The sequence below is a fragment of the Sapajus apella genome, unplaced genomic scaffold (genome assembly GCF_009761245.1).
Source record: "Sapajus apella isolate SASKATOON/1434 unplaced genomic scaffold, GSC_monkey_1.0 scaffold7, whole genome shotgun sequence".
Classification (NCBI taxonomy): Eukaryota; Metazoa; Chordata; class Mammalia; order Primates; family Cebidae; genus Sapajus; species Sapajus apella.
In genome coordinates this window covers 44,778,752-44,806,518 of record NW_022436947.1, presented here as the reverse complement: position 1 = coordinate 44,806,518, position 27,767 = coordinate 44,778,752, and the positions used below count along the sequence as shown (strand labels likewise).

Genomic DNA, 27,767 nt, shown 5'->3' with positions numbered 1-27,767 from the left:
GCATAATTCATCAATTCTATTTCCAGTTGACCCCTGCACATCTCCTTTCTCTATCCTTACTATCCCATCCATATCCAGGTTTCTATGATAGCCACCAAACTGGTCTTCCTGCCTTCATTTTGCCTGACTGTAATTGTTTTTTTCTCTGCAGCAGCCAGAGTGATCCTCCAAAAATATACTCCTGACAATGTCATTACTAGGTTTAAAACACTTTAGCGGTTTTGTCCAGAGCCAGTAGAACAGACATATTCCTGAATGTGACTGCCTTCATATCCTGGCCTCTACTTAACTTCTGTCATCATTTCTGATCACCTCCCTTTCTCTTGACTACTCTCTGTATGTACAACTTTCTCTGTTGTTTCTATGATTTTGCACATGCATTCCTTCACCTGAGATGTTTATGGTTATTCTTCAGATCTTGAAGTATGTCATCTCTACTCACTATGACTTATGCAAATTCTTCCAGGTGTATTCCTTCAATGCCCTATCTCTCACGGCATTTTTTCTAAACGCTTATTTATTTTTTTATTTTTTTTTATTTTTCGAAAGGCCCTAGTGGGGCTGGGTTGGCAGTCTTTTTTTTTTTTTTTTTTTTTTTTAAGGAAGAAAGAGAGAAAGAAAAAGAATAATAAAAAAAAGAATAAAGGAAAGGAAGAAAGAGGAAGAGGAAGAGGGAGAGAGAACAGGGGTGTTGCTTTATTGTCCGGGCTAAAATGCAGTCTAAAAATGGGTATGCCTGTAATTATGTTTAATAATAGAAACATAAAAAAATGAGGGAAGAAAATAATTAACAAGCAGCCAACCAATATTTCATTTAAACCTGTAAATATGTGTGATGTAGTACTGATAAGAGTGTATATTTTGTGTATTTAAAATGGAGAGTTCTATGAATGTTAATTAAGTCTACTTGTTCCGGATCTGAGTTCAAGTCCTGAATATCGATATTAACTTTCTGTCTCATTGATCTGTAAATCTCCCACTATTATTGTGTGGGAGTCCAAGTCTCTTTATAAGTCTTATATATCTGGGTATTCCTGTATTGGGTGCATATATATTTAGGATCTTTAGCTCTTCTTGTTACATTGATCCTTTTATCTTTATGTAATATCCTTCTTTGCTTCTTTTGATCTTTGTTTCTTTGAAGTCTATTATATAAGCAAAAATTGCAACTCCTGCTTTCTATTTATTTATTTTTGCTCTCCATTTGGTTGGTAAATTTTTTTCCATCCCTTTGAGTCTTTGTGTATCCTTGCATGTAAGATGGATCTGGATGTAGCATACCAATGGGTCTTGGCTTTTTTTGCCTGTCTGTGTCTTTGGACTGGGGGATTTAGTCGATTTAAATTTAAAATTAATAACAATATATATGAGTTTAATGCTGTCATTTAATGTTGGCTGGCTGTTTTGCCCATTAATTGATGCAATTTCTTAATTATGTTGATGTTCTTTATTTTTTGTCATTTTTTAGAAAGGCTGATACTGGTTCTTCCTTTCTATTTGTAGTGGTTCTTTCAGAAGCTCTTGTAAAGCAGGCCTGGTGGTGATGAATTCTCTGAGTGCTTACTTGTTCACAAAAGATTTTATTTTTCCTTCACTTATGGAGCTTAGTTTAGCTGGATGTAAAATTCTGGGTTGAAAGTTCTTTTCTTTAAGGATGTTGAATATTGGCCCCCACTCTCTTCTGGCTTGTAGGGTTTCTGCTGAGAGATCTGCTGTGAGTCTGATGGGCTTCCCTTTATGGGTAACCTGACCTTTCTCTCTCGCTGCCCTCAGTATTTTCTCTTTCATTTCAACCCTGGTGAATCTGGCGATTATGTGCATTGAGGTTGGTCTTCTTGAGGATTATCTTTGTGGTGTTGTCTGTATTTCCTGGAGTTGAATATTGTCCTGCCTTGCTAGGTTGGGAAAGTTTTCCTGGATAGTATCCTGAAGCGTATTTTCCAGCTTGGATTGATTCTCTTCGTCACATTCAGGTACACCTATCAAACGTAGATTTGGTCTTTTCACACAGTCCCATATTTCTTGGAGACTTTGCTCGTTCTTTTTTATCCTTTTTTCTCTAATCTTGTCTTTTTGTTTTATTTCATGAAGTTGGTCTTCAACCTCTAATATCTTTTCTTCTGCTTGATAAATTCGGCTGTTAAAACTTGTGCATAGTTCGCGAAGTTCTCATGTTGTATTTTTCAGCTCCATTAATTCACTTATATTCCTCTCTAAATTGTGTGTTATTTTTAACATTTCGTCAAACCTTTTTTCAAAGTTCTTAGTTTCTTTGCATTGGGTTAGAACAAGTTCTTTTAATTCCCAGAAGTTTCTTATCATCCACTTTTTAAAGTCTGCTTCTGCTAATGGAACACAGTCTTTCTCCACCAGGCCTTGTTCTGTTGCTGATGAGGAACTGTGATCCCCTGTAGAGGGAGAGGCGTTCTGAGTTTGGGTATCCTCAGCCTTTTTAGGCTGTTTTCTTCCCTTCTTTATAGATTTATCCATCTGTGGTCTTTATAATTACCATCTTTATAGTTGGGTTTCTGAATGGACGTCAAACTTGTTGATTCCCGGCGCTAGAATCTGAGCAACCCATTGTGCCGGCCAAAACAGCGGCTTTAAGATTGATGGTGCTTTTCTGACTCTGCACCAAGAACCACCGCTCCAAGGCAGCGGCAAAACTGCCTCACCGGCCTCAAGAGTCGCACTGGCGGCATGTGGGGCTCCTCCGCTGGGAATCTCCTGGTGCGTGAGCAACAAAAATTGATCTGAAAGTGTGGTGTCCTCTCGTTCTCTGCGCTTTCAGTGGGAGCTACAATCCCGAGCTGCTAGTGATCAGCCATCTTGGATCTCTCTCTTATTTTTGTTTTTTATGTGCAGTTTAACAATTGTTTAGTTTAATTATCAGAATTCTCTTTATGAAAATAACTACAATGTAGACAAAAAACATTTTACCTTAATATGCCCTAATCTTCCACAATCCAGAGTATAGAGTAGGTGCTTAGCACTTATTTGATAAATGAAAATATAAATGGTAAGTGACTGTATGAAGAATAAGGTTATTTGAGCAATCATTTATAGAATATTGGATTGAGAGCAAGCACATAGTGAGAGACCTTAGACTTAAAAATGAGAAAAGATTCTTCATCCACTGAAAGGAAGAAAAATTCAAAGGTGAAGGAATGAAAAGGAAAGAGTTATTACTAAATGGCTTTTGTCCTATCAGTACAGCAGGTAACAACACCGTCTTTAAAAAGTAAATTAAAGATGGCATACTTGTTGATTTGAGGAAGATCAGGGTGCTGTAAAACAGTTGTTGATAATAAATCTACAATGATCTTAGAATAAAACAATTTCTTAGCAACATTAGAGTTCTTGTTTTAAGGAAAAATACCTTCAATTTATAGCAGATATATTTACTGTGAGTACATGGGTTCTTAAATCCTTGCTTAAGCATAAGGACAAAGGGGAAAAAAAATCTGGGGATTTATAAAGCTGGTACAGTGGAGATTCCAGCAGCCAAGAAATCCTACAGATGATAGGGAAGACAAGTGGAATGATTGATTTGAAGGTTCAGATTGTACAAAGAGATTATTCATCAGTGAGGGAATGAATACACCTAGAGAATAACAGAGAGGGCTAAGAGGACAAAACAGAACAAGGAACGGGAAGGTAACATATGTGGGACTGAAGAAGTACAAAATGTATGGTGAGCAGAGGTTTGGACCAAAAAGTAGATTTTCTAAATGTGAAATATTAGAAGAATGGTTACTTTTAAATTGTTGGAAGAGATCTGGTAAAATCAAGGCCTATTTTATTTGGAAATGGTAATAAATTTTTTTCAAGTCTGATATATAACCTAAATTTCTTGAAGACAAGTTCTGTTAAATTGACAGTGTTTTTCTCAGATATTCTCATTGTCTGTGTTAATAAATTTTATTTTCATTTTCTGTGCATACTTTTATTTTTGGCTATACCTTAGACTATATGAGATTGTGAATTCACCTGCAAACATCTCCACATCTGTAGTATCATATATCGAAGAAGAGGCTAAGATTGAAGGCCCTTTCAACAATGCATATACTTGAAAATTTGCTTGGGTTATTTCCCACTAGAGTCCACATTTGTAAGATAATAATTATCCTCATAAATTTTAGAGAGGTCAATGCAACACTTAATAACACCTTCACTCATGCCCAAACGCTAAGAAAACGTAAGAATCTACACATGTAAAATATTGTTTTCTTTGTTGTCATTTTTATGCTTCTAACATTGCTTTTGTTAGACTGTGGCTTTCTCAGAACAAGGATTATATATTATGGATTTTGTTTCCTACATGGTGTCTTGCACATATTTGTGATCTAATAACAGGCAATTGAATTTAATTACTTGAAGTTCTTTAAGTTATTCAAGTATTTGTATGAACAACTACAGTAATTTTGGGGGTAATGGTAAAGCAACTTCTCCCTCCATTGCTCCAGTATTAAAGCATAAACATTTATGATTGTTTTTATTTTTATTCAGCAGTTGGATTATAATGTCCTCAAACTTACCATGTGATGGAGGCTTTCTTTCAGTATCATCATAACGATGTTAATATAGTAAATTTGTTAACATTTTACAAAGTTGTTCCACATCTTAGGCTTAAAATATTTGTTTTTATATGAACTATTTATGACAGACAAGGTGAACAGATTCCAGTTTAAAGTAACTTGATTTGAAATAAACATAATTTGAAAACCATGCATCTGAGCTGAGAGGTAAGAGTCTTGTTAAAGGTCACAGAAGTTGCAAGTGACTGAATTAAATCATTGCATACACAGGTTTGTGTTACGTATGTGCCCACACACAAATCTACACACACATTTCTGGAGCCTAATTTTACCAATGTGATAGTAATTCTTTAGTTTGCAACAGTAATTTCTAACATGTCACATTAATTATTCTGCTCACCATTCATCATGAGAATACATACTCCTCATTATGAATATTTACATATATAGTATATGTATTGCCTATGAACAAAGAGAAATTTTTGAACAAATCTTTGCAACAGTTACTCAGGTTAAAGTAATATATTTATTGTATGGCTCTTTTAAAAAAATCTGGTGCTAAGCAACTCTATTATTATCCTATCCTTGTTCACTGGCACACTAAGCTTTAAATATGAACAGGTAATATTTCATATGTTTCATATTATTTCCAGAATCTGTATAATTTGCCTGAAAAGGATAGTAAAGTGTGGCCCTGTGAAATATACTTGAATGCATGGTCCCAGAGCAAATGCTAAAAGGTTACAAGCTAGGACACATGATAATGATGATTATTCACAGGTGTAAAGATCAAGACTAAATAACTTGGATTCTATGTAGATAAAGCTAGTTTCAAGTTCTGATCTCTTCTTGGTCTATTAAGCATGGTGCTGACCTGTACGTGTATATTTCATTGTTACCTGGATAAAATAATACACTAAGGGATAAAGGTAGATTATTGTGAGAAAATACATGTCTGCAGTATCCTAAGTGCTTTCAGTGAGATACACTCAGCTTCATAGCACATATCATCTTGAAGCTATGAAGCTGTTATCTATTTTATACAGTTTGTGAGGAACAGGCATATCAACCCAAGAACTTTCAAAAGTCCTTTATCAAGTGGAGCTCTAAATATTGCTGATATACATTTTGCATAAACTAGGCACTCCCCTCCCCTCACCTTTTTTCTTTTCTTTTCTCCTTGCACAGATATTTGTGACTGCCTATCATGTTTTAAGCTCTAGGTTCACAGCATCAAGCAAAATACACCAAATCTTTATTCTTATGGAACTTATATTCCATTGGGGTGGTGGGGGAGATAGACAATAAGCAAAGGAAGATTAGATGGATAAATGGATAGATTAATCAATACATAGGGAGATGTATCATATAATAGTGTTAGAAAAATAAAGCATAAAAAGAAATAAAAAATGGTTAAGAGCAAGGTTTTCAGTACTTTAGATAGAGTATTCCACATAGATCTTTCTGATAATGCAATATCTGAACAAAGATCTGAGTTACTAAAGTAGGAACCCAGCTTTGGGGATGCATGAGGGCAGAGTCTTAGACAAGGTGAAAAACTGAGCAAGACTGAGAGTGCTTGACATGTTTGAGAATCAGAAAAGGGGTTGGCATTGCTAACTAGGACCAAGTTATGGAAGGACCTAGTTGGCACTGCTAATGAGGACCAAGTATGTAGGAGAAAAGAAATAGTAGGGACAAGATCATAAATAGCTTTTTGTTACTGCAGCAATTTTATATTTTATTGAGAATGAATTGGAAAGATATTGGAGAGTTTAGAGAAGGAGTGATAGAGCAGAGGTGCATTCTGGCTGTTGTGTGGAGACAAAGGTTGGTAAAGTAGAAACTAAGAGAGTAGTTAGGAATCAATTTTAATAATTCAGATTGGCAGTTGTTTCCTGAGTGAAGGTGGTATTGAAGAATGTGATAAAAAATGGTGATAAATAGGAATATGCTGGTAGATAAAATGTTGGGTATGAGAGAAAGGGATAAGTCAAGGGTGGCCAGGGTTTTTCCTGTGTGTCTAGCAGAATGACACTGCCATTTACAGGAAGAGGAATGACAGGGGAGGAACCACAGGAGAGGACTGATTTGTTTTATATGCATTTCACTTTTCCCTTCCCACCCAGTCTTTGCTGAAAACTGAAATAGATCAATTAGTATTTTGATTTAAATTCTTACGCTTGAAAGAAAGAATAACAATGGTGATAACAATAAATAGTATTTGATAGTTGCTTATAGTTTGCAAAATATTTTAATATCCAGTAATGCATCTGCAATGTACGATCACCTTGAAGATTTCTTTCTGCATCTACTCCTAATTTTCAGAACAAAATAAATATATTTTTCTTGAGATATATTTTGTAAGATTCTTTATAATGCATAAAAAACAATTCATATGTATCTACAAAATGAACAAAGAAAAGTTTCTTGAAATATATCAAATAAGAGTTAAGAAAAAGTAAAAATGGACTGTAAAAAATGGCATTATTTATTAAACTGTGAATTAATATATATGCTATAATTTGTCTCTTAGATCCAAAGTTCATTAGTGCGCACCTCATCCCAGAGAGTGACAATCCTGAAGATGACAAAATATACTTTTTCTTCCGTGAAAATGCAATAGATGGTGAACACACTGGAAAAGCTACTCACGCTAGAATAGGTCAGATATGCAAGGTGAGGTAAAGAAAAAAAATGATAAGGATGTCATTGTCACATCATGGCTTCACTTCTTAAAATTTTCTACCTGTCTGCATCTACAATAAAAAATGTGGCTTATTTGACTGATATAACAAACAAATGGTAAATAATGATTGAGTATTATAGTTGGTTATGAGTAACTCTTCACAGTCAAATATGCAGGTAGAGGTTGTGAGATAACTGGCATTGTTTCACAATTATACTACATAATCTCCATTTGAAATTCTAGAGTAACAAAATGATTTTATTTCACTTGTGAAAAGATCATTTATGTTTTTTCAGTCCTAGCACAGTTTCCTATACCTTGTAAGTTTTGAATGAATATTTGTCATTGGAAGATGTGAAGTATTCATTTAAGAAAAAAAATATGAAAGCTCATTTTTACAAATTGATTGTAGCATCCTGTGTACACATATATACACACACAAATACACACAAAAAAACTATATTGAAGCTGTGAGCTTTACCTATCTGAGGTATTTTACTTATTGTGTGGCATAATGTCAGATACAATACTGCATTATGTTAGATACATAGAATAAAAATTGCTTAATAAACACTTATAGATTATTATCATCAGTGCGAAAATATAATAGTTACAATTGTTCCCTTCTGCAGTGCATAGTGCAGTATTTATTCAATGTGAAAAAGTTAACTGTTAGTATATTTTAAATCACCCTTCAAATAAAGAAAATCATAAGGCCACATTCAATGATTTTCTTAAAATGGAATTCTTTCTTTTTAAGAAAGCATCCTGAAATTTTAAAAATCTGTTTCTTTCTAAGTGTGACCTCTTACCCCAAATGATCTAATTATTATCTCTAGTATATTCAATTACTGAAAAATTCAAAGCTTTAAATACCTGGAAACATACAAATGACATGCGAAATAGATGAGACATTTTTCTCCACAAAATACATGTCATATTTAAAAGCACTACTTTAAGGTGTATAAAAGTATATAAACAAAATAGAAATCAATTTTGTTTTAAAGAAACATATTCTCTCAATATGTGTACATAAATATCATTTTTGAAAACTATAGTTTCTAGTAAATACATACCACCATAATAGAATTTATTACTATGCTTAGGTTAAAATCAGTTTCTTCAAAGTGAGAAGACTTTCAAAATGTTTCCTCTGGAATGAGTTTCCTTTATTAAGGTTTATTCAAATATTTTCTCACCATGCTATTCATAAAATATAAATTGCTTCAACTCTTTAAGCTTATAAAATATTTGACACTAGCATGCTTTTGTTTGAGATCTATTTCTCGTATGGGTATTGAAGGCATACATTTATCATCCATTCTTTAAATACTGAGTGCCTACTGTGTACAAGCATTGGCTGTGAACCAGCCTATGTAGGTAAGATCTCAATGCACAGTAGGTAGAAAAGAGAGCATTACACCAGAACAAAACAAATCCATGAGTAATAACTGTTCATTGCCGAGTAGAACGGAAAGTGAAGTGACTTTCAAAGATTCTATTTTTTGTTTTAATCAACAGTTAAAAACTATGTGCATTTACTGTGTACAATATGATGTTTTAAAATGTGTATGCACTGTGAAATGGCTAGATCATGCTAATTAATATGCATTATCTCACATACTTATAATTCTTTGTGGTGAGAACACTTAAAATCTACTCTTTTCACAATTTTCAATAATATAATTCAGTTATTAATTATAGTCATGATGTCATACAATAGATCTCTTAAACTTATTTCTCCTAAGTGAAATTCTATATCTTGGACCAAATCTCTTCATCCTTCCCCCAAAGTCCTTGGTAAGCACCATTCTACTCTGCATGTATGAGCTCAGCTTCTTATATTCCACATATAAGTGAGGTCATGTGGTATGTGTCTTTCTGTGCTTATTTCACTTAACATAATGTCCCCCAGGTTCATTCATGTCTCAAATGACAAGATTTCCTTCTTCTTGATTTTTATTTTTAAATTTTAAATTGACAATTATGGTTATATAAATTTATGGGGTACAAAGCAAAGTTATGATTTATGAATATAATGTGGAATAATTAAATCAACTAATTAACACACCCATCACCTCAAATACTTATTTTTTGTAGTAAGAACACTTGAAATTTACTCTCTTACTATGAGTTTGAAATGTATAATATATTATTTACCATACCACATTGTGCAACATATCTCAAAGAAAAAAATTGTTTCTTCCTCTTATCCAATTGATTTCCTCTGTTTAAAGGCTGAATTGTAGACTATTGTGTAAATGTAACACACTTTCTTTATCCGTTGATCTGTAGATGAACATGAATTGACTGTATAAGTAAGCCCTTGAATAAATAAAGGGACTACTCACAATAAATCTCTCTTAAAAAGTCAATAAAGTTTGAATGAATGATTTGACCAACAATGTAACTGTAAGTGATAGTTACCTATACCTGGTCATTTAAAATGAGTAGGAACTTTTAAAACATGAGAAACCGTATATTTGTCTGAAAATATGAAGAAAACAGAAATATTTGAAATTATCATTTGCATTCAGAGTGCCTAACACTGGCATTCCCTTCTTTCAGAATGACTTTGGAGGGCACAGAAGTCTGGTGAATAAATGGACAACATTCCTCAAAGCTCGTCTGATTTGCTCAGTGCCAGGTCCAAATGGCATTGACACTCATTTTGATGAGCTTCGTAAGTAGCTAGTGTTTATGTATAGAGAATATTTGTTCAGACTTTGCCATACCATAAAAAAGCAACTTCCCCCAATTTTGTTTTTAAACAGAGGATGTATTCCTAATGAACTCTAAAGATCCTAAAAATCCAATTGTATATGGAGTGTTCACAACTTCCAGGTAAATAACTTTTTACTACCTTATAGAAACTTCATATTATTCAGTTGCTATCTAAATATTCATAATTTGTAGAAAATATATTTTTGAAAGACAAGTGTTGCCTTAACCTTTGAGCTGTTGTGTATTCTTGGATGACTATAACTTATGACCTACATAGACTTTTTTTTTTTACAATCATTTTTAGAAAAAAATCATCATTGTACATGTAATGGTAAAACAGTTTGAAATGTTTATGTCATCTTACACATAGCTTTGACTTTAAATCTTTGAACAAAATGTAAAATATTATAAAGATGGAAGTCTGAGTTTTGGGAAGAGTTTGTAGGGACATAAGCTAAGGATGGAAAAATTAATTTAAAATTTGTTGAAAATACAATGGAAACAATTCTTTCTGTCTCTTGATCTCTCTGTCACTTTAATTAATTGCTAATGAATGAGATAAGAGAAAACCCATCAGCAATTCCACTGATAGTTCTATCTCTGACCAGATGATTAGCATGGGAATCTGGGGACAAAATACATCTAGAAACAACAAAACAGTCCATGGTTCTTCCCATTATGTCTATTCCACAGATGGGATGTTTGCTATATTTTCTGTAGTCTCTAAACTTTTAACTAACTCTAGAACTAAACTAGAAATGTGCATGTTTGGAGAAAGTTGATTGTTCACAAAAGAAATTTTTAAATTGTTTTCTGGTATTTTAAAAAATTATTACTACAATAATGGCTTCTCAATCTTTTGGCTAAGATTGTGTGAAAAATTATTAATACAACAATTAAAGGCACTAATTACATAGTTTAAATAGTTCTGAAGCTTTTAAGTTAGGAAATAGATTGTCTTTGTAAAAAAAACTACCTTTTTTTTTTTCTGAGACTCCATTTAGTTTTTTATTACCTACTTCGTAATCCAGATCCTAAAATAACCATATAAAAAGACATAATAAAAACAAACAAACAAAAACCTTCAGCATTACAGCACTAGGGTTACATTAGAACCATATAAAAAAAGATAATAAAAACAAACAAAAATCTTCAGCATTACAGAACATAATAAAAACAAAACCCTTCATCATTACATCTGGCTTTTTGTTGTTGTTTTGTTTTCGATTTTGATTTTTTTGTTTGTTTTTGTAATCAATGTCAAACTCAAATTTAAGTTCCTTTTCCTTTTATACCTGCCCTGCTTTTTACTCCTCTTTCTCCACTGGCTCCTTCCCCCACCTCCTTCCCTTTCTGCTTCTTTCTCTCTCTTCCTCCTGCCTCCTTCTCTCTTTCCTTACCCTTCTCCTTTTCTTATTTCGCATCCTCCCTAGTCTGTTGCTGTCAATTAAGCAGTGATTTGTTTCCCTCTAGACTATTACATTCAGTATAAAGTTCAGATTACCTCGGGTTGTCTAAAGAAACATACACATTTACATATATATATATATATATATACACACACACACACACACACACACACACACACACACATATATATATATATATATATATAAGGGTATGCACTGGGATATGGATGAAACATTTAAAAGAAAAATAATTTAAAATCAAAAGTCAGGAAAAGTAGAGCAAGTAACTTTGATAGCAAAGAAAAAGATTAACTGCAATGCCCAATACTGTTTTATTCTGGAGCTATTAAAGCCATTACAAATTGCTTGGACATTTTTACTCAATACTTTTTAAAATATCACATAAAAATTAAGAAATCCATATTATTAAAACTATATGAAATTCTTCACACCTTAATGTTTCTTCTCTTTGGTTAAAAAAAAAAAGCAGAATGACTAAGGTATAGAATTTGAGAGACTCAAACAAATATTAATCCATTTCTTCTGGTTCCTCATTGCTTAGTGCAGCAGCTCAAATTTGAGTGTGCATCAGAATCACTCAGACAGCATGATAAAATTCAGATTGCTAGGCCTTTTCCCCAGAGTTTCTGATTCCATAGAAATTAAATGGGACCTAAGAATATGCAGTTCTAACAAGTACACAGGGATGCCCATGCTATCTGTCTATGGACCACATTTGAGATCCACTTGCTTAGAGATGAAATAATTTCACCTCTTTATATCAATAGAATGGATATTTGTATGTGAATGGGTCTTAATAACTATATATCATGCTTATTAAGTATTTCAATGATAGCTGATTTAATCAAAGATAAGCTAAGTATAGAACAATGGAAAGGGGATATATAACCCAAACATTACAAAATGTGATGTATCAAGTATGCGCTAATTTGCTATTTGTTCTGCTATGAAGATGTTATTAAATTTTATAAGGCTTACTCTCTCAAATGCCATGTGATATGTAATTGATGTAGCTGAAAAGAAGCCAGGCATGGTTTCTTCCCTCAAGAAGCTTGCAGTCTATGAAACACTGTCTATATGCAGCAGTTTCCAATAATAAACTGTTGGGAGCACATGTTTTTCATTTGGTCTGATTTATATGTAATTTTCTAGGGGAATGTTTGGTTAAAAGGTAAACATTCCATATTTTAAATGTGCACAACTGTTTAATATCTCTGTATAAATACACTGCTGAAACCACATTTCTATAAGCCTAATAAATGGAAAATCATGGCAATTCAGTGACTTACTTCCAGTTTAATTATCTGATTTTTGTTTAGCAAACAAAATTTTTGTTTAACAAAATGGTGGGTATAATTGCTGTAATTCTCCACTTTAACTGAGATGAAATATCTACTAACTTAATTATTTTCTGTGGGAGAAAGAGTTGATTTTAAGGGTCTTCACAAGAATCAACCTCTTACTGGATCTAATACTTTTGGGAATTTAAAAATAATGTCACACATCATTTGACACTATTGTTTGCAATAGTTTCAGTCTACAAAGTGAGTTCATAAACATTCTTGCATGTTTAAAAGTTTCCTAGCTTCAGTAATAATGCTTGAGACTTAATCACATTTAAAAAAATTTCCCCATGATATTAAAATTACATATTCATTTATAGTTCATATGTATTTGATTTTCCTATCAAAATTTAGTAGTCTATGTTTCATATGAAGGCATGTATTGTATTAGTACTAAAGCCATTTTCATCTATGCCTTCTAATTTTAAGAAATTACAAATTTTGTTATTTTGTATATTGTTAAATGTACACGTGACTAGAAAAATCTCAAACGTCATTGCTAAGAATTTATTTTGATGTTTTAATAAATAATATCTAAAATTTAAGAACTCAGTATCAACATTTCTCTTGCCATTGTATAAAGATGAACATCTGTTTTTATTCTTGCTCTCTTGTTCAGTAACATTTTCAAGGGATCAGCCGTGTGTATGTATAGTATGAGTGATGTGAGAAGGGTGTTCCTTGGTCCATATGCCCACAGGGATGGACCCAACTATCAATGGGTGCCTTATCAAGGAAGAGTCCCCTATCCACGGCCAGGAACTGTAAGTAGCTTAGGTGTTTAAAATATGAAATGAATATATTTCTGCCAAAGGTCAAAAAACAATTCAGCTACAGACAGATACTAAATGTAGATAATGTAGAACAAACATTTCAAGATTATAAATTAAAGCAAGACAAGGATTTCCTGTGACTGCAAGAAATTCCACATTTAAAAACACGTTCTTTACAGATGTCAGTTTTTAAGTTCGGTATAAGATATAAATCTAAATTTATTAAATCTTATTTTTTGATCACACATTTTTAAATTTTTGCAAATTATTTTACATTGTAGTAGAGACGTGCAGAAATAATTTTAAATGTCATGAAAATAGGTTTTATTGTGTCTTCCAGGTTTTTACATAAATAATATTTCTATAACCTTAACTTTGTAAATTACGTAAAAAAAAGAAATGCAACCTTGCCTTCTTTAACGGTTATATTGCTGTATTATTGTGTATGTATACACACATACATAGACATATATATGTATATATGTATATATACTCTTCCCATTTCAAAACAAATTCATTTTGTTTCTCAAGAATTATTAATAGTTTTCAAGCTAATGGCAAAGACAATTGATTTCTCATTCTAAGCTTCTTGTAAAATAAAGAATCTCTCATAATTACATTTTATCTCCCAAGCTTTTACATTAATGGTAGAAATTATTTAAGTGTAAGACTAGAGGCAAGAGATCGGAGATACTGTACTTTATAAATGTTTGCACTGCATCAATAAACATAGTGAAAGGAGACAGTGAAATCTTGATTTGTCATTTTTGTTGTATTGTCTTACATAGAGTGTTTACATCCAGACGTAAGGTTATGCCAGTGCAAAACCATGCATCTTTCTGGCTGCTGGGACCATTATCTCTTCTGCTTGCTCATGATGTCCATTCTGATTGGTCACTTTATGTGCAATGCAGGTTGCTAAACACTTTGAATAACACTTTTCCTTAGCTCTGGGATTATTTTATTTATTACATTCATTGATGATACTTTTAAAGCATTATGTTAAAACATTAGTTTATATTGTTTTTCAGTTTGAAAAGCTCATTTGTATTTTAGCATGATGCCATAGTATAAAGTCAAATGTATTCAAGAAAATTATTCTGAGCATCTCTAATCCAAAGATCAATTGCATTTACTTGTAGTATATTCCATTTATTATGTCAAATACTTCACCTGTTATGTTAGTGACACTCAAGCTTGTGGCACTAACAGAGGCACCAAACTTCTCCTGTACACTGAATTCATTATATGCATTTGTAATTTTGCCTAAGAATTAGTGACATAACTAAATCCCACTGAGAATTAAGATACATTTAGGAAATATATACTGAATATTGTACTACTATTTTACTTTATTTTTGAGTTAGAGTTTGCTCTATTGCCTAGGCTGGAGTGCGTGGCATGATCTCAGTTCACTGTAACCTCCAACTCTTAGGTTCAAGCCATTTTCCTGCCCCAGCCTCCCAAGTAGCTGGGACTGCAGGCGCACACCATCAGGACCAGCTAATTTTTGTATTTTTAGTAGAGTAGAGACAGGTTTCACCTTGCTGCCCAGGCTGGTCTGCAACTCCTGGCCTCAAGTGATCCACCCACCTCGGCCTCCCAAAGTGCTAGGATTACAAGCATGAGCCACCATGCCTGGCCTGTGCTACTATTTTAAGTAGAACCATTAAGGCCATATGTTATTATATAATTTATAATTATGTTTATTAGATTTTAATCAAAAGATACTCTCTCTTTATCTTAATAGTGTCCCAGCAAAACATTTGATGGTTTCGACTCTACAAAGGACTTCCCTGATGATGTTATAACCTTTGCAAGAAGTCATCCAGCCATGTACAATCCAGTGTTTCCTATAAATAATCGCCCAATAATGATCAAAACAGATGTAAATTATCAGTTCACACAAATTGTAGTAGACCGAGTTGATGCAGAGGACGGACAGTATGATGTTATGTTTATCGGAACAGGTAAATTTCTTAACTTCAGATGTAAACCTTCTTCCAGTACACTATGTTTAACTGATTAAGTAAAGTTGATCTGCAAACATCTCAGCAGTTGGGGTGCCAACTCTCTGTGCAATCGAAAATCGACATATAACTTTTGACTTCCCCAAAACTTAATAGCCTACTGTTGTCTGGAAGCCTTACCTAACATAATCAGTTAACTTCATATGTTATATGTCCTATATATAGATATTGTATTTCTGCAATAAAATAAGCTAGAGAAAAGATTCAGAAAATTACGGAGAAGAGAAAATATATTTAATGTTCATTAAGTGGAATTAGATCATCCTTGTCTTCCTGTTGAGTAGGCTAAAGAGAAGGAAGAGTAAGCATTGGCATTGCTCTTCCAAGGGTGGTAGGAGCAGATGAAAACTTGTATATAAGCGGACCAACACAGTTCGCACTCATGTTGTTCAAGGATCAAATGTATACTAAGAACTGAGTCCAGTTTTTATAGTTACTTTCAAAGTATAATTCATCTCTAATAAATGACTTAATAACATGAATATTCTTCTATTACAAGTTTATTATCTTTTCCAAGAACTTGAGACATATTAATTCATAATAAATTCCCTTTTCAATGAAAAGTTGGTATGTTTAAAATCAGGTAAAGCTAATGATTAGGTGAGCAATCAATGTTTATAATTCTATCATAAATTTTCTGGCCAGTGGTTTTTTAGAACAAAGATATATTAGTCAAATCCCACCTTAAATTCCCAAGACATTCAGTAATAGTTCCAGAATATTAGTGTAAAATTATCTTAACCTTAAAATTATGATAAGGAGAACATCGTCTAGTAAATAAATATTAGCAATAGAATTTTTCAGTGTTTCTGCCATACAATGAAAATTAGAAAAATTTCCATCAAATAATTTGAAAAAAATTTATTAAAATAATTCTTAGATACATTTCTATAGACATTTAACAATTCATTTTTACTAATTTCATAATTAGAAACAGACTTTTTCAGGTATATTTTCAGAAAGAATTTCATTGTTATTATGATATATTATTTTATTTTTTTCCCTGCTCTTTTTAATAGTAAAATTATTTTTGAAAGTCCTGGTTACAAATCTGATACTTGCTACTTAGGGTCAGATTCCAAGGTAATAAATTTCTAGTCTCCATTAACGCTGTTAACTGACATAAATCAATGGGAAACAGAGTGAGTGCTCCACTGAAACCTTGTATAATAACATTTATTTTCCCTTAGTGAGAAACAGAAAAAAAATTGCATTAACTACAGGGGAATGGCAACCATATAGTAAGTGCTTTAAAGACTTAAAGTTTTATAACAAAATTGTGAAATACTTATGTTATCAGGTGTAACAGTGTCAGGTTCTAAGCAGTATATTAAAAGTCTACTTTTATGAGTGAGAGAGTTTCTCTACCAAATAAAAGAATCCCAACCAGACCCAGGGTTTTGTAAAAGTCAGTGAATTGCAAGTATCAATTTCTGGTTATAAACATCCTTAGAAAATATAAGAAATAGTATTTCTCTCTGACAAATATTAGTTTATCATTTAACATCAAATTATAATTGAATTTCTTTGCAGAGTAAGTTTGTACGATAATGTCACACTTGCCTTTTTCTTCACCTCTGGCTTAAATGTATTGAGAAGCTTCTTACTCACTGTCAAAGCAACCAAGCTTGCTTCCGGGTATTTGATCCAATAAACCCAATCATGAGCTTTTAATTCCTCTTGGACACAAACTGTCTTTAAAGGCACCAATTTCATGAGCATGTTGAATGTCTGATGATGTGGATGGCTATTGGTCAGTAAAGAACAGGGCCATCTGTCAGCAAGGTAAACTGATTACAGTAATTTTATCTTTTAACTAAGTTGCACATCATAGTATATTGATCCTAGTTGAGTAATCTGATTCAATTTGTGTGAAATTGTTTGAAATACTACTTGGTAAAACTTGATCTGGAAAACATAAAGTTGTGTTTTGATACTGGAGACTGGATCAGAGGCACTGGGTAGATTAACCTAATTTACCTTTAATCTTTAGTGTTATGAGCAGTCTCAGGTCTGTAAACATAGAAGGGTCCTCTTAAAGTGTACTTTTTTGGTTTAACTTTACAAGGGATAAATTAGCAACCTTTCTTCATCTCATATAACATATCAAGTTGGTTCCCCGAAAATAGTTATCAATGAATTATTTTTCTCATATAATTCATTCTTTATTGACAAGATTTTCTTCACAATTACTCTGTTGAACTTGATTAAAAGGAACCAATCGAAGCTAACTAGATTTGATCAAGTTTAGTCAGAACTGGAAGGTTGAAGAGTAAAATTTTTGAATTTAATAAGCCCCCTCATTCCATCAAGAACAGGAACGAACATACATGTAATACTGGAAAATTAATAACTTTTAAGCCCAACTAAGAGTAAAAGTGACAACTCTTGTCATTAAAACAAGTTGTCTCTTTTAACAATGCAAATTACATAAACAAGGTTTGAAATCTCTATAAAATATGCTCAATATTTTTATGCTTTGGCTTCTGAATGTTAAATTTGTTTAATGCTCTAAAATGGATTAACCAGAGTGTGCATTTTTGAAAAACCACTGTAATAAGTAATCCTAAGTGTTTATTTTTGAAAACTGGGTATTGTCATTCATTACAAAATGGCCATTGAGCCATCATTTGGAACTTCTAAGTACTAAAGACTTTTAGATGACAAGATGAGCAGCCAGGGTTCTGAAGCTCTGACTACTTCCCTTGCTTGACAACATTCTTTGCATTTTTCATTTATATTTAGTCTTCATAGAAGTACTCTGATTTTGTAATAAAAGTGGAAGAACCTGTCATATGACAAACTGGTATTATTTTAGGTTTTGTTTCTGAGACACCAGACAATTAAGGAGATATTTTTAGAAATAATAAAAAGAATTAATCCAACCCAGGCAACCTCTTTGATAATTATTATATTTTTAAAAATGTATGCAGTCTCATGATAAAACCTTCTTCAAGTCTTAATATATTTATAAAAATTCAATTTTTTATGTTCCAAGGATGTCTTTATAGTTTATCCTTATACTTTGTCTAATTGCATGAATTATACTTAAATATATATTTTACTTGTGTTTTGACCAAAAGAGAAATTAAAAGGAGAACTTATGTCAAACTGTACTTTGTTGGGCAAATGCATACTTCATTCATTAACACTAAACTCTGTTCAGCTCTATTTTAACTTGTGATCTTCTCCCCGCTTTCTTTCAAAGATGTTGGGACCGTTCTTAAAGTAGTTTCAATTCCTAAGGAGACTTGGCATGATTTAGAAGAGGTTCTGCTGGAAGAAATGACAGTTTTTCGGGTGAGTGCTGCTTAATTTCAAGTGTCAACAAGTTCAGTTGTACGTCTTTCCCCCAGGACAGCTGCACACTGAACTTGGTATGGACAACTAGTCTAGCATACCCTTCTAATTAGCTTGTCAATTAGAAAGCCAGACACTAGTCAAAATAAACCTTGAAACATTCAATGCTAGTTAAATCTAAAGATGTAAAGAAATATATTTTTGGCTCATATTTTGTTTTCTCAATGATAAAATATATTATTTACATTTTATATTATTTATGTAAGTTACTTCAATGAACAAACTCTTCCCCACTCCTAAAATCTATTTTACACATTATAGTATAACTGAAATAATATGTAACTTCCATGAATGTACTAAGAGAAATATATTCAGAATGACAGAATAGTGAAGACATTTCAAACAATTTTTAGCTTATGTATGAACTATTTTATATTTTCTTAAAGAAATCATTTGTTTGCAAAAGAAAATTTTATGGGTTTATATCACTGACAATAAATTTGTTATAGATTCCTAGTCTACACACTTAAGAAATACACATATTTTTCCCTTTATCCTGAATCACAGATGGCCCAGAGGGGGTTGTATAGGGTTGGAGGAATGGGGGTGTGGGTGAGCGAGGGTGTTGGGTGGAAGCATCAGGACATAAAGTGAAGGGAAAGAGGAGAACTGGAGTAGTCTAACATATACCATGTGTCTGTTATTTCTTTTGGGAAGTCAGCTAATAGAAATAGCTCAAATTGAAGCACATCTTGAAATGATTAATTACATATGACAGAAAAATACATGACTGTAAATGTGTTATTAATTTTTTTGATAAAAGAATAGAAAAAACATTTTTGAGACATTTATAACTACCCCCCCCAAAAAAAACCCCTCATGCATAAGAAGAAGTTGGTAGACAGAAAATTGAGAAAACATTGGATCTAGTCTGACAACTTCAAGTGATATCATTTAGTCTTCAGGTGTCTTTGGCAGTTTATCTATAAAATGAATGGGCTGGATTAAAATTTTCAGTTGATTCAGTATTTCAATGGTAAGCAGTTTTCCTAAGATGTCTTACCCCTACATTTTCATACCCGTGTACAATAAGGTATTCCTCTCTTCAGTAGTATTTTAAAGAAAAAATGAAGTATAATATGGAAAATTCCTAATATATATTTATGCAATTGGCATTATAATTAACATTGAAACATACAACTGCTGAATTGTAACATAGATGTTTTATGGTAACAAACTATATAACATTTTACTGGAAAGAGTTTAGACTCTGCAGTCATATCTATATGACATGTCCATTTGGAACACTTAAACCATCCCTCTGAGCTCCACCATCAGTAAAACAGTGAGCATAATAATTATTTCACCAGGAGAAGAATTAGAAACACTATATGTAATGCATCAAAGACAGTAACAGGCACTTAGCTCAAAATGTCATTGTTAATATAATTTTATTGTTTTAGTTTAGCTAAACTGAAAATGAGCTACATTTCCAGTAGCCTTTCCTACTAATCCTTGGTTTAAGCCTTCAAAATAATAAAATAATCATAATTCTATGATTTTTAAAAATCAAGTACATTAGCCTTATTTTATTTGTAATAATTTGTATGCTAAAGTATCAATGTGATCTAAAGTATCAGTCTGGTGTAGAGTGATGACTAATCCTTATCAACACCATGTTGCATAGGTTACCCCAATAAGCAAATGCATTGGTACTTTATCTTAGAAATTAAAAACAACAACAACAACAACAACAACAACAACTAACAACTATATAAATGGACTCTGTTAGCTATTATAGAGTACGTTTAGATTTAGAAAAGTACAGGCACTGAGAGGTGGATATATAAATTGCTGTCCTGTCTTTATTGTTATATCTCTAGAACCTAAAATGTCTTTTAAACCAACATGTATTAAATGAATGAATGAATTACTATTGATGAATAAATGAAATACAAGAGATTAAAGAATTTAAGGCCTTCCTCAAGGAGACCATGATTAAAGTGAGGTGCCCAAGTGTGAGAAAAATAAACTAGGAACATTCACAAGTTATCATCCTGATTTTGCACCATATTATTCTCCAGTAGAAAACCTTTACCAATATCATATATTTGGAAATGAATGTTGCCACCACTGTTACAAATGAAGTTACAGGAGACACTATAATATTGCTATCTTAAGAATTTCTAATTGCCAGAATCTCTTAATTTTGCACTTGTCAATAGTTCCTTTACACATTTCCCTTCAGTTGTAGTTCATTAATTAATTCCATTGTAAATAAATGTATATTAGTAGATAGGATGCTCCTGGCACAATGCAAAGTTCTGATGATACAGAGATGAACACTATAAAAATGGTCTCTGACTTCATGCAGCTCAAAGACTCTGATGTGTTATTCATCTCAGTTTCTAGGACTTAAGTTTCTACCTATTAGTACAATTACATTTTATTTTGTAGAATTTTATCACGTCACGACATTTAAAAAACAAAGTTCTTTTTTATTCTTTATTTTCTGATATGAATTAGAATGTGCATAATTTTGCAGTAATATTGTGTTCTAGCAAATTTTTATTATTTATATCTCTAGGGATTTTAAGTTTATATTTCACATCTCAGCTATGTTGTTTAGTACATTAATAAGAATTTTAATCTGAAAAGATGTTAATTTAAACAGACCTACTAAATGACTTTTAACAAAATTATGGGATGTTGGAAACCAACAATCTTGCAAGGATAGTCCTGCCCTGCATAACAACATTATGGTCAAGAATAAATAGCACATATGACAGTGGTCCTATAAGATTATAATGGGCCTAAAAAAATTCCATTGCCTAACATTTTCAAGACTATGCTTTTGTTGTTATTTTACATTGTACTCCTTCTACTTATACAAAAATAATTATAAAACATCCTCAGGCAGATCCTTCAGGAAGTATTCCAGAAGGTGGCATTGTTATCATAGGAGATAATGTGTTATCTCCTATAATACAGAGATATCAAATATATGTGCTATTGACCCTGAAGTCCTTCCAGTAGGACAAGATATGGAGGTGAAAGAGATTTTGATGGTCTTTACCCTGTGTAGGTCTAGGCTAGTGTATGTGTTTCTGTCTTCATTTTTAACAAAAGGACTTTTAAAAGTAAAATAATAATAATAAATTTTAAAGATAATAATAGTTTATAGAACAGGAGTATAAGAAAAGAAAACATGTTGGCATAGGTGTACACTGTGTGTTTTAAGCTCAGTGTTTTTACAAAAGAGTCAAAATGTTGGCCAGGCATGGTGGCTCACACCTATAATCCAAGCACTTTGGGAGACCAAGGCAGGTGTATCATTAGGTCAGGAGTTCAAGACCATCCTGGCCAACATGGTGAAACTCCATCTCTACTAAAAATACAAAAATCAGTTAGGCCTGGTGGTACGTGCCTGTAATCCCAGCTACTCACAAGGTTGAGGCAGGAGAATTGCCTGAACCAGGATCCTGGAGGTGGAGATTGCAGTGAGCTGAAATTGTGCCACTGAGCTCCAGCCTGGGCTACAGAAAGAGACTCCATCTCAAAAACAACAAAACAAAACAAAAAGTCAAAACATTAAAAAAATTCAATAGTTTATGTTGTAAAAAGTTTACAGAAAGCAAAGATTAACATATTACTGAAGAAAGAAAAATAATTCAAAAAATTTAGTGTAGCCAGTCTATAGTGACTATAAAGTCTACAGTAGTGTACAGTAATGTCCTAGTCCTTCACATTCACTCAGCACTCACTCACTGACTTGACCAAAGCAACAGCCAGTCCTGCAAACTCCATTCATGATAAATGCCCTACACAGGTGTACCATTTTTAAATCTTTTCTACCATACATTGTACATTTTCTATGCTTAGATATGTTTAGATACACAAATACTATTGTGTTATGATTGCCTAAAATATTCAGTACAGTAGCATGCTGTACAGGTTCCTATCTTAGGAGCAACAGTGTATCATCTAGCCTAGATAGTAGGTAAGTGTACTTTGCGATTTTTTGCACAATGACAAAAATCATGTAATGATCCATTTCTCAGAATGTATGTCTGTCATCAACCCATACATGACGGTATGAGTTTTTAGTATCTATCAGATTTTTTTTTTTTTTTTTAGCATTTCACAGTTTCAAGAGAAATACACAACTGACTTATACCTGTGATAGCTATTGGATGACATTTGTGTAGGGTTTAAGATATCATGAGAAAATTTCATTATCAATCTGTAACAACTAAATATAAATAAGCAATATTGTGCTGGCATGGAAATGCTTGTTTAGGACTTTAAAATTTTGTAAAAAGATTGCTTACGTCTGAACACTTTATTTATTTATTTATTGCATTTTAGTTTTTGGGGTACATGTGAAGCACATGCAAGATTGTTGCATAGGTACACACATGGCAGTGTGATTTGCTGCCTTCCTCCCCTTCACCTATATCTGGCATTTCTCCCCATGCTGTCTCTCCCCAACTCCCCACCCCCCACTGTCCCTCCACCATTTCCCCCCAACAGACCCCAGTGTGTAGTGCTCCCCTCCCTGTGTCCATGTTGAACACTTTCTTTGATAGAATACGATTTCAGTTCTCTTCTCTGCTATGCATTATTGTCATTATTATTTCTTTGGCACTCAAGTAGACAAAACATATTTGGGCAAAGTTTAGAGAAATATTTACTTTCAACATTCTATTCTATCAGGCAAAGTTCATACATATATTGTGGTCTAGCAATTGGAATATTTCACTGTCAAACTTTGTTTAATTTTACAGTGGTAGGGGGAAAAAAACACAACATTTAAAGCCATAGCCATATACAGTGAAATAAGCAGAGAAATTTTATAGTTTCTTTGTTTCTATTTGAGCCATGTAAGTCATTCCATTTAAAATAAAATGCTATCAAAAAGGTCAGGGATAGTTTGACAAGGTAAACAGAAAAGGTACTGACTTAGGGTCATGGTAGTATATGATATTCTTGGATTTTTTAAAGACATTTAATGTTACCTAACCAGTTAATTTTACAATATTATCATCTTCATGAGGCCATGTTTATTATGTGTCCTTGACAGAATGAAAAACCAAACCTCATATAAATGCAAGAATTAAAACCAGTACTATACCCATTCCCATCTTGAGGTTGGTTTCAGGAAAACACCCTGACTAATCACACACATTCCAGTGGTTTCAGTTACATCCAATATACTTTTATTTGGGGTGAAATCAAATCTCGATCAGAGTATAGAAAGAAAAATATTCCTTAGTAATAAAAATTTTTAAAGTAAATTTTTAATAGGTAATAAGAGGTAAAATAAAATTGGCATTGGTATAGGACTCTAGAAATGACTTTGATTTGCTATAAAATACCTCAAATGACATTAAAATTCCAAGAAATGAGTCTAATTCCTAATATGATTTGCAATCATAAACCTGAATTTGAATTGTATTTACTATGTGATTCTGAACAAGTTAGTTAAAGTCAATCGAGCCTCAATTTCTTCATCTCACAATAAGGACTGTGATTATAAATGCTTTTTAAAAGTGATTTTTTAAAATTAAGATTGCTAGTAAATGGCAGCTATTGTTAACTAGTCACACAAATGAAAATCTCTTTTAAAATGCTTGAAATGTAAATATATATACCTTGTTTTATAAAAATAGTCAGAAAATATAAAAGCCTAACTTATGCTGATTTTTATTTTAACTAGTCAGTTAGGGGTTTTCTTTCCAGTACAGTCAAAGAGGGTTTACATTTGAGGCCGAAATGTTACATCAAGTTGCAGTGCACGTAGGACAGGGGGCTTTATTTATAGTTCTATTGACTGCAAAGAATTGCATGGTACATTGATAGCACATGCATTTTAAACTCAATTTATGCAATATTCCATGAACAGCTCAGCAAACAAATGAAAGAGTTTAATTTCGTTCAAATGTAAAACACAATTGATACTTTCCTAACTTAGTCTATTAACTCATTCTAAAGGAGTGTCCTTGTGTTTAGCATCTAGTAGGCTATGTCAGAATCTCCTGGGATCAACAGGTTGAAAAGCTTTGCAAGTGAGAAAGTTTAATAAGGACTAGATTAAAATATCTGAAAAAAATCTAAATGAGAGTCATAGAAAGCACTGAAAAGATACTAAGTTTTAATTTTATTTTTACTCGAACACCAATTAAATGCAACTGAAGCCAGTTTCATGAAAACATGTTTATGAAGCTACATCTGTTTTAAATGGAAGTCATATTCACTACCCACTATTTCTCAGGAAAAAAAAAAAAACAAAACCGATAGCTTGTTTAAATAAATGTCATCTTAATATATTGTCTATTAAAATTCAACCACAGGCAGCATATAGCACATCTTATTTCAAACAGTTATTAATTTTCTGGTCTAAATAATAAATAAGTTTCCTTTAATTAATGGATTGTAGGATTGTAAGTTAAGAATGTTAAAATCTTAATATGACACAATGGAGTCTATTATGTTCTAGTGTTACTTTTATGTTTTAACATTCATATATGAAATAATTATTTTCATCTACCTTATTGATAGTTGTTCATATTGTCAATGAACATGAAATATATAAATATTAATCAGCTTCATTTTTTAAAGTACATAGAGCTACCTAATTTCACTTTAATTACTTTAGCTATTAATCCTTCTCTGCTTAAGAAACACTTTCCCTGAACTTTGATTGTAAACTTTATGTCAAAAAACCTTCATGAAGTAAGCTCCTTAATAACCACATAACTATTTATCATGTGAAATTGTTGGAAAGAAAGAAGTATCTGTGGAAAATTTTTCCTACTTTTCTAAATTTTCTGTTTTGGTCATTTATTTCATTATTGTACAAACTTAAATACAGTCTTCAATTTTTTTTAAAAAGCTGAATATCCATGATACATTGTGCCCTTAGTTTTTGAGATTTGAGGCTACTAAATTCTAAAGGTTATATCTCTGCATAGAAAAAGTTGATAGACATTTCTTTCATCATAGTTGTCTTTATGATTGATAATTTTTGTGGAAAATTATATTTAATAATATAATTCATTTAAGCTATGAAAGTGGGAAAATATGGAAAATCTCTAAATTATACCATTACTTTAACGTACATCCTAAATCATTTGTCTCATTTGTGTCTCAGGCATATTGTCTTAAATTTGTTAAGAAAAATCCTGTCAACTCAGCCATCAGGTTTCAAAGTAGAGATTTATTGTTCTACAGCACATAGGGAGTAATTAAAACCACAAGAGCTCACTAGGGAAGAAAAATGGCATCCAAAGGAGAGTGGAAAGGAGTGGGCAAGGAACAGTAAACATGTTAGGAATGACTACAGGATGAGAAAAAGACTGTCATAAAGGCCATTAAGAAATAGTTAATACAGAATTCCAAGGCATAATGGAATTTATTAGAGGAAGCAGTCAAGAAGAAATAAGTGGTCAACAGTAACATATAAAACAAAGTCCAATAATAATTCTGTATACAGAAAAGTGTCCTATCAGCAATACACAGTTCCTTGGCGATTTCTGCTTCTGAGGATAGTAGGCCACCTCTCTAGAATAAAAGCTAGATTCAGTGGGTTGAGTGGGGAAGGCATTGGATGAGAGATGAACAAGTAAAAGCAGTGAGTATAGACTATTTTAAATTATTTTTGAAGAAATTCCAGCTAAGCTATAAGAATCAAAGAAAGACTTAATAAGAGGACTGTCTTTAACTTAAATTAAATGGAAGAAGGAGAGTATAGTGGGGTAAGTTGAAGACAGGAGAGAAAAAGGAACATTGGTAAAGAATTCATTCATTTATTCATTCATGCAAATACTAAGAATTTATAAATACCAGGTATAATTCCAGGTGCTAGGAATATGACTGTGAAATTAATAGCCAAAATCTCCGTCCCAAATTGTAGGGGACAGGCAATTAAAAAGACACATGAGATCCCTCAGCTGCTTCTTCACATCCTTTCACCTCACTTCTGATTCCTATAAGGAGTCTTCTACTTTGTGCCCAGCAGGCCAAAAGAAAAGCAAGAGTCACACCTGGACTGTGGGAGATTTAATCCCCTGAGAACATCCAATGAGGAATGGAATGAATAAGTACCTTTCTTGGTGCAAACCTCAGTGGACAATTTTGAGAGTCATTGTCAACTACCCTCAGATTTTTTCTCAGTGTTGACTTCCATAGTAAACTTTTTAATTGATTTTTTCCACCACCTTCTCAATTCTTTACTCCTGCCCCAAACCTGCAAACAAGATTTTATCTCAGATTCTGCTTTGGGATGTGTGAAGAAACTCACAAGACAAAAAATGAATTACATGTATCTATATAAAATTTATTAATATATATTATTAATAATATATGTATTAGATAATATGTGTGTATATATCTCACCAGTAATATGCACTAAAGAGAAAAACTAAAGCAAGGAAATGAGATGGAAATGGGTGCGTATGCGTGTGTGTGTGTGTGTGTGTGTGTGTGTGTGTGTGAGAGAGAGAGACAGAGAGAGAGAGGGGAGAGGAAGAGAGGGAGGAGAGATTTGAATAAGTACTATATACCAAGCACATTTTTAATGTTTTTTACATGTATTAATTCTTTCTGTCTTCTCACCAACCCTATAAGAGAGGTACCATCTAACTTTCAAATGAGAAAAAATTACAAAAAGTTTACATACTTTGCCTAATACTGCATTTATAGTCAGATTTGAATCACAATTTGAGTCCAGCCAGTTTGGCTCCAGAGTCCAACTGTTCACACTTAATTTAGAAGCTTCAGTCACCTACACAGAGAGGCCTTTTAGGATCCTTCTTTCCACCTAATCCTCTTTCTTATCAGACCCCTCTGGAACCCACAAGCAGTCTCTGTCTTATCTTCATGTTTGTTTTGAATGAAAGATACAGCCGGCAGCACAGTTCATTGACAGTGAACCTAAAG

The 27,767-nt window shown here is 32.6% G+C and overlaps 1 protein-coding gene across 2 annotated transcripts in view; it reads left to right on the top strand.

Annotated features, from left to right (window-relative positions):
• The window catches only part of SEMA3A (semaphorin 3A), a 318,166-nt gene that overhangs the window by 260,756 nt on the left and 29,643 nt on the right, over window positions 1–27,767 (top strand). For both annotated transcript variants that reach the window (XM_032276470.1, XM_032276471.1), the window contains exons 8-13: window positions 7,075–7,217; window positions 9,796–9,910; window positions 10,002–10,071; window positions 13,344–13,488; window positions 15,248–15,467; window positions 18,736–18,827. In XM_032276470.1, coding sequence (XP_032132361.1) covers window positions 7,075–7,217; window positions 9,796–9,910; window positions 10,002–10,071; window positions 13,344–13,488; window positions 15,248–15,467; window positions 18,736–18,827 — 785 coding nt within the window. The remainder of the gene's footprint in view (window positions 1–7,074; window positions 7,218–9,795; window positions 9,911–10,001; window positions 10,072–13,343; window positions 13,489–15,247; window positions 15,468–18,735; window positions 18,828–27,767) is intronic.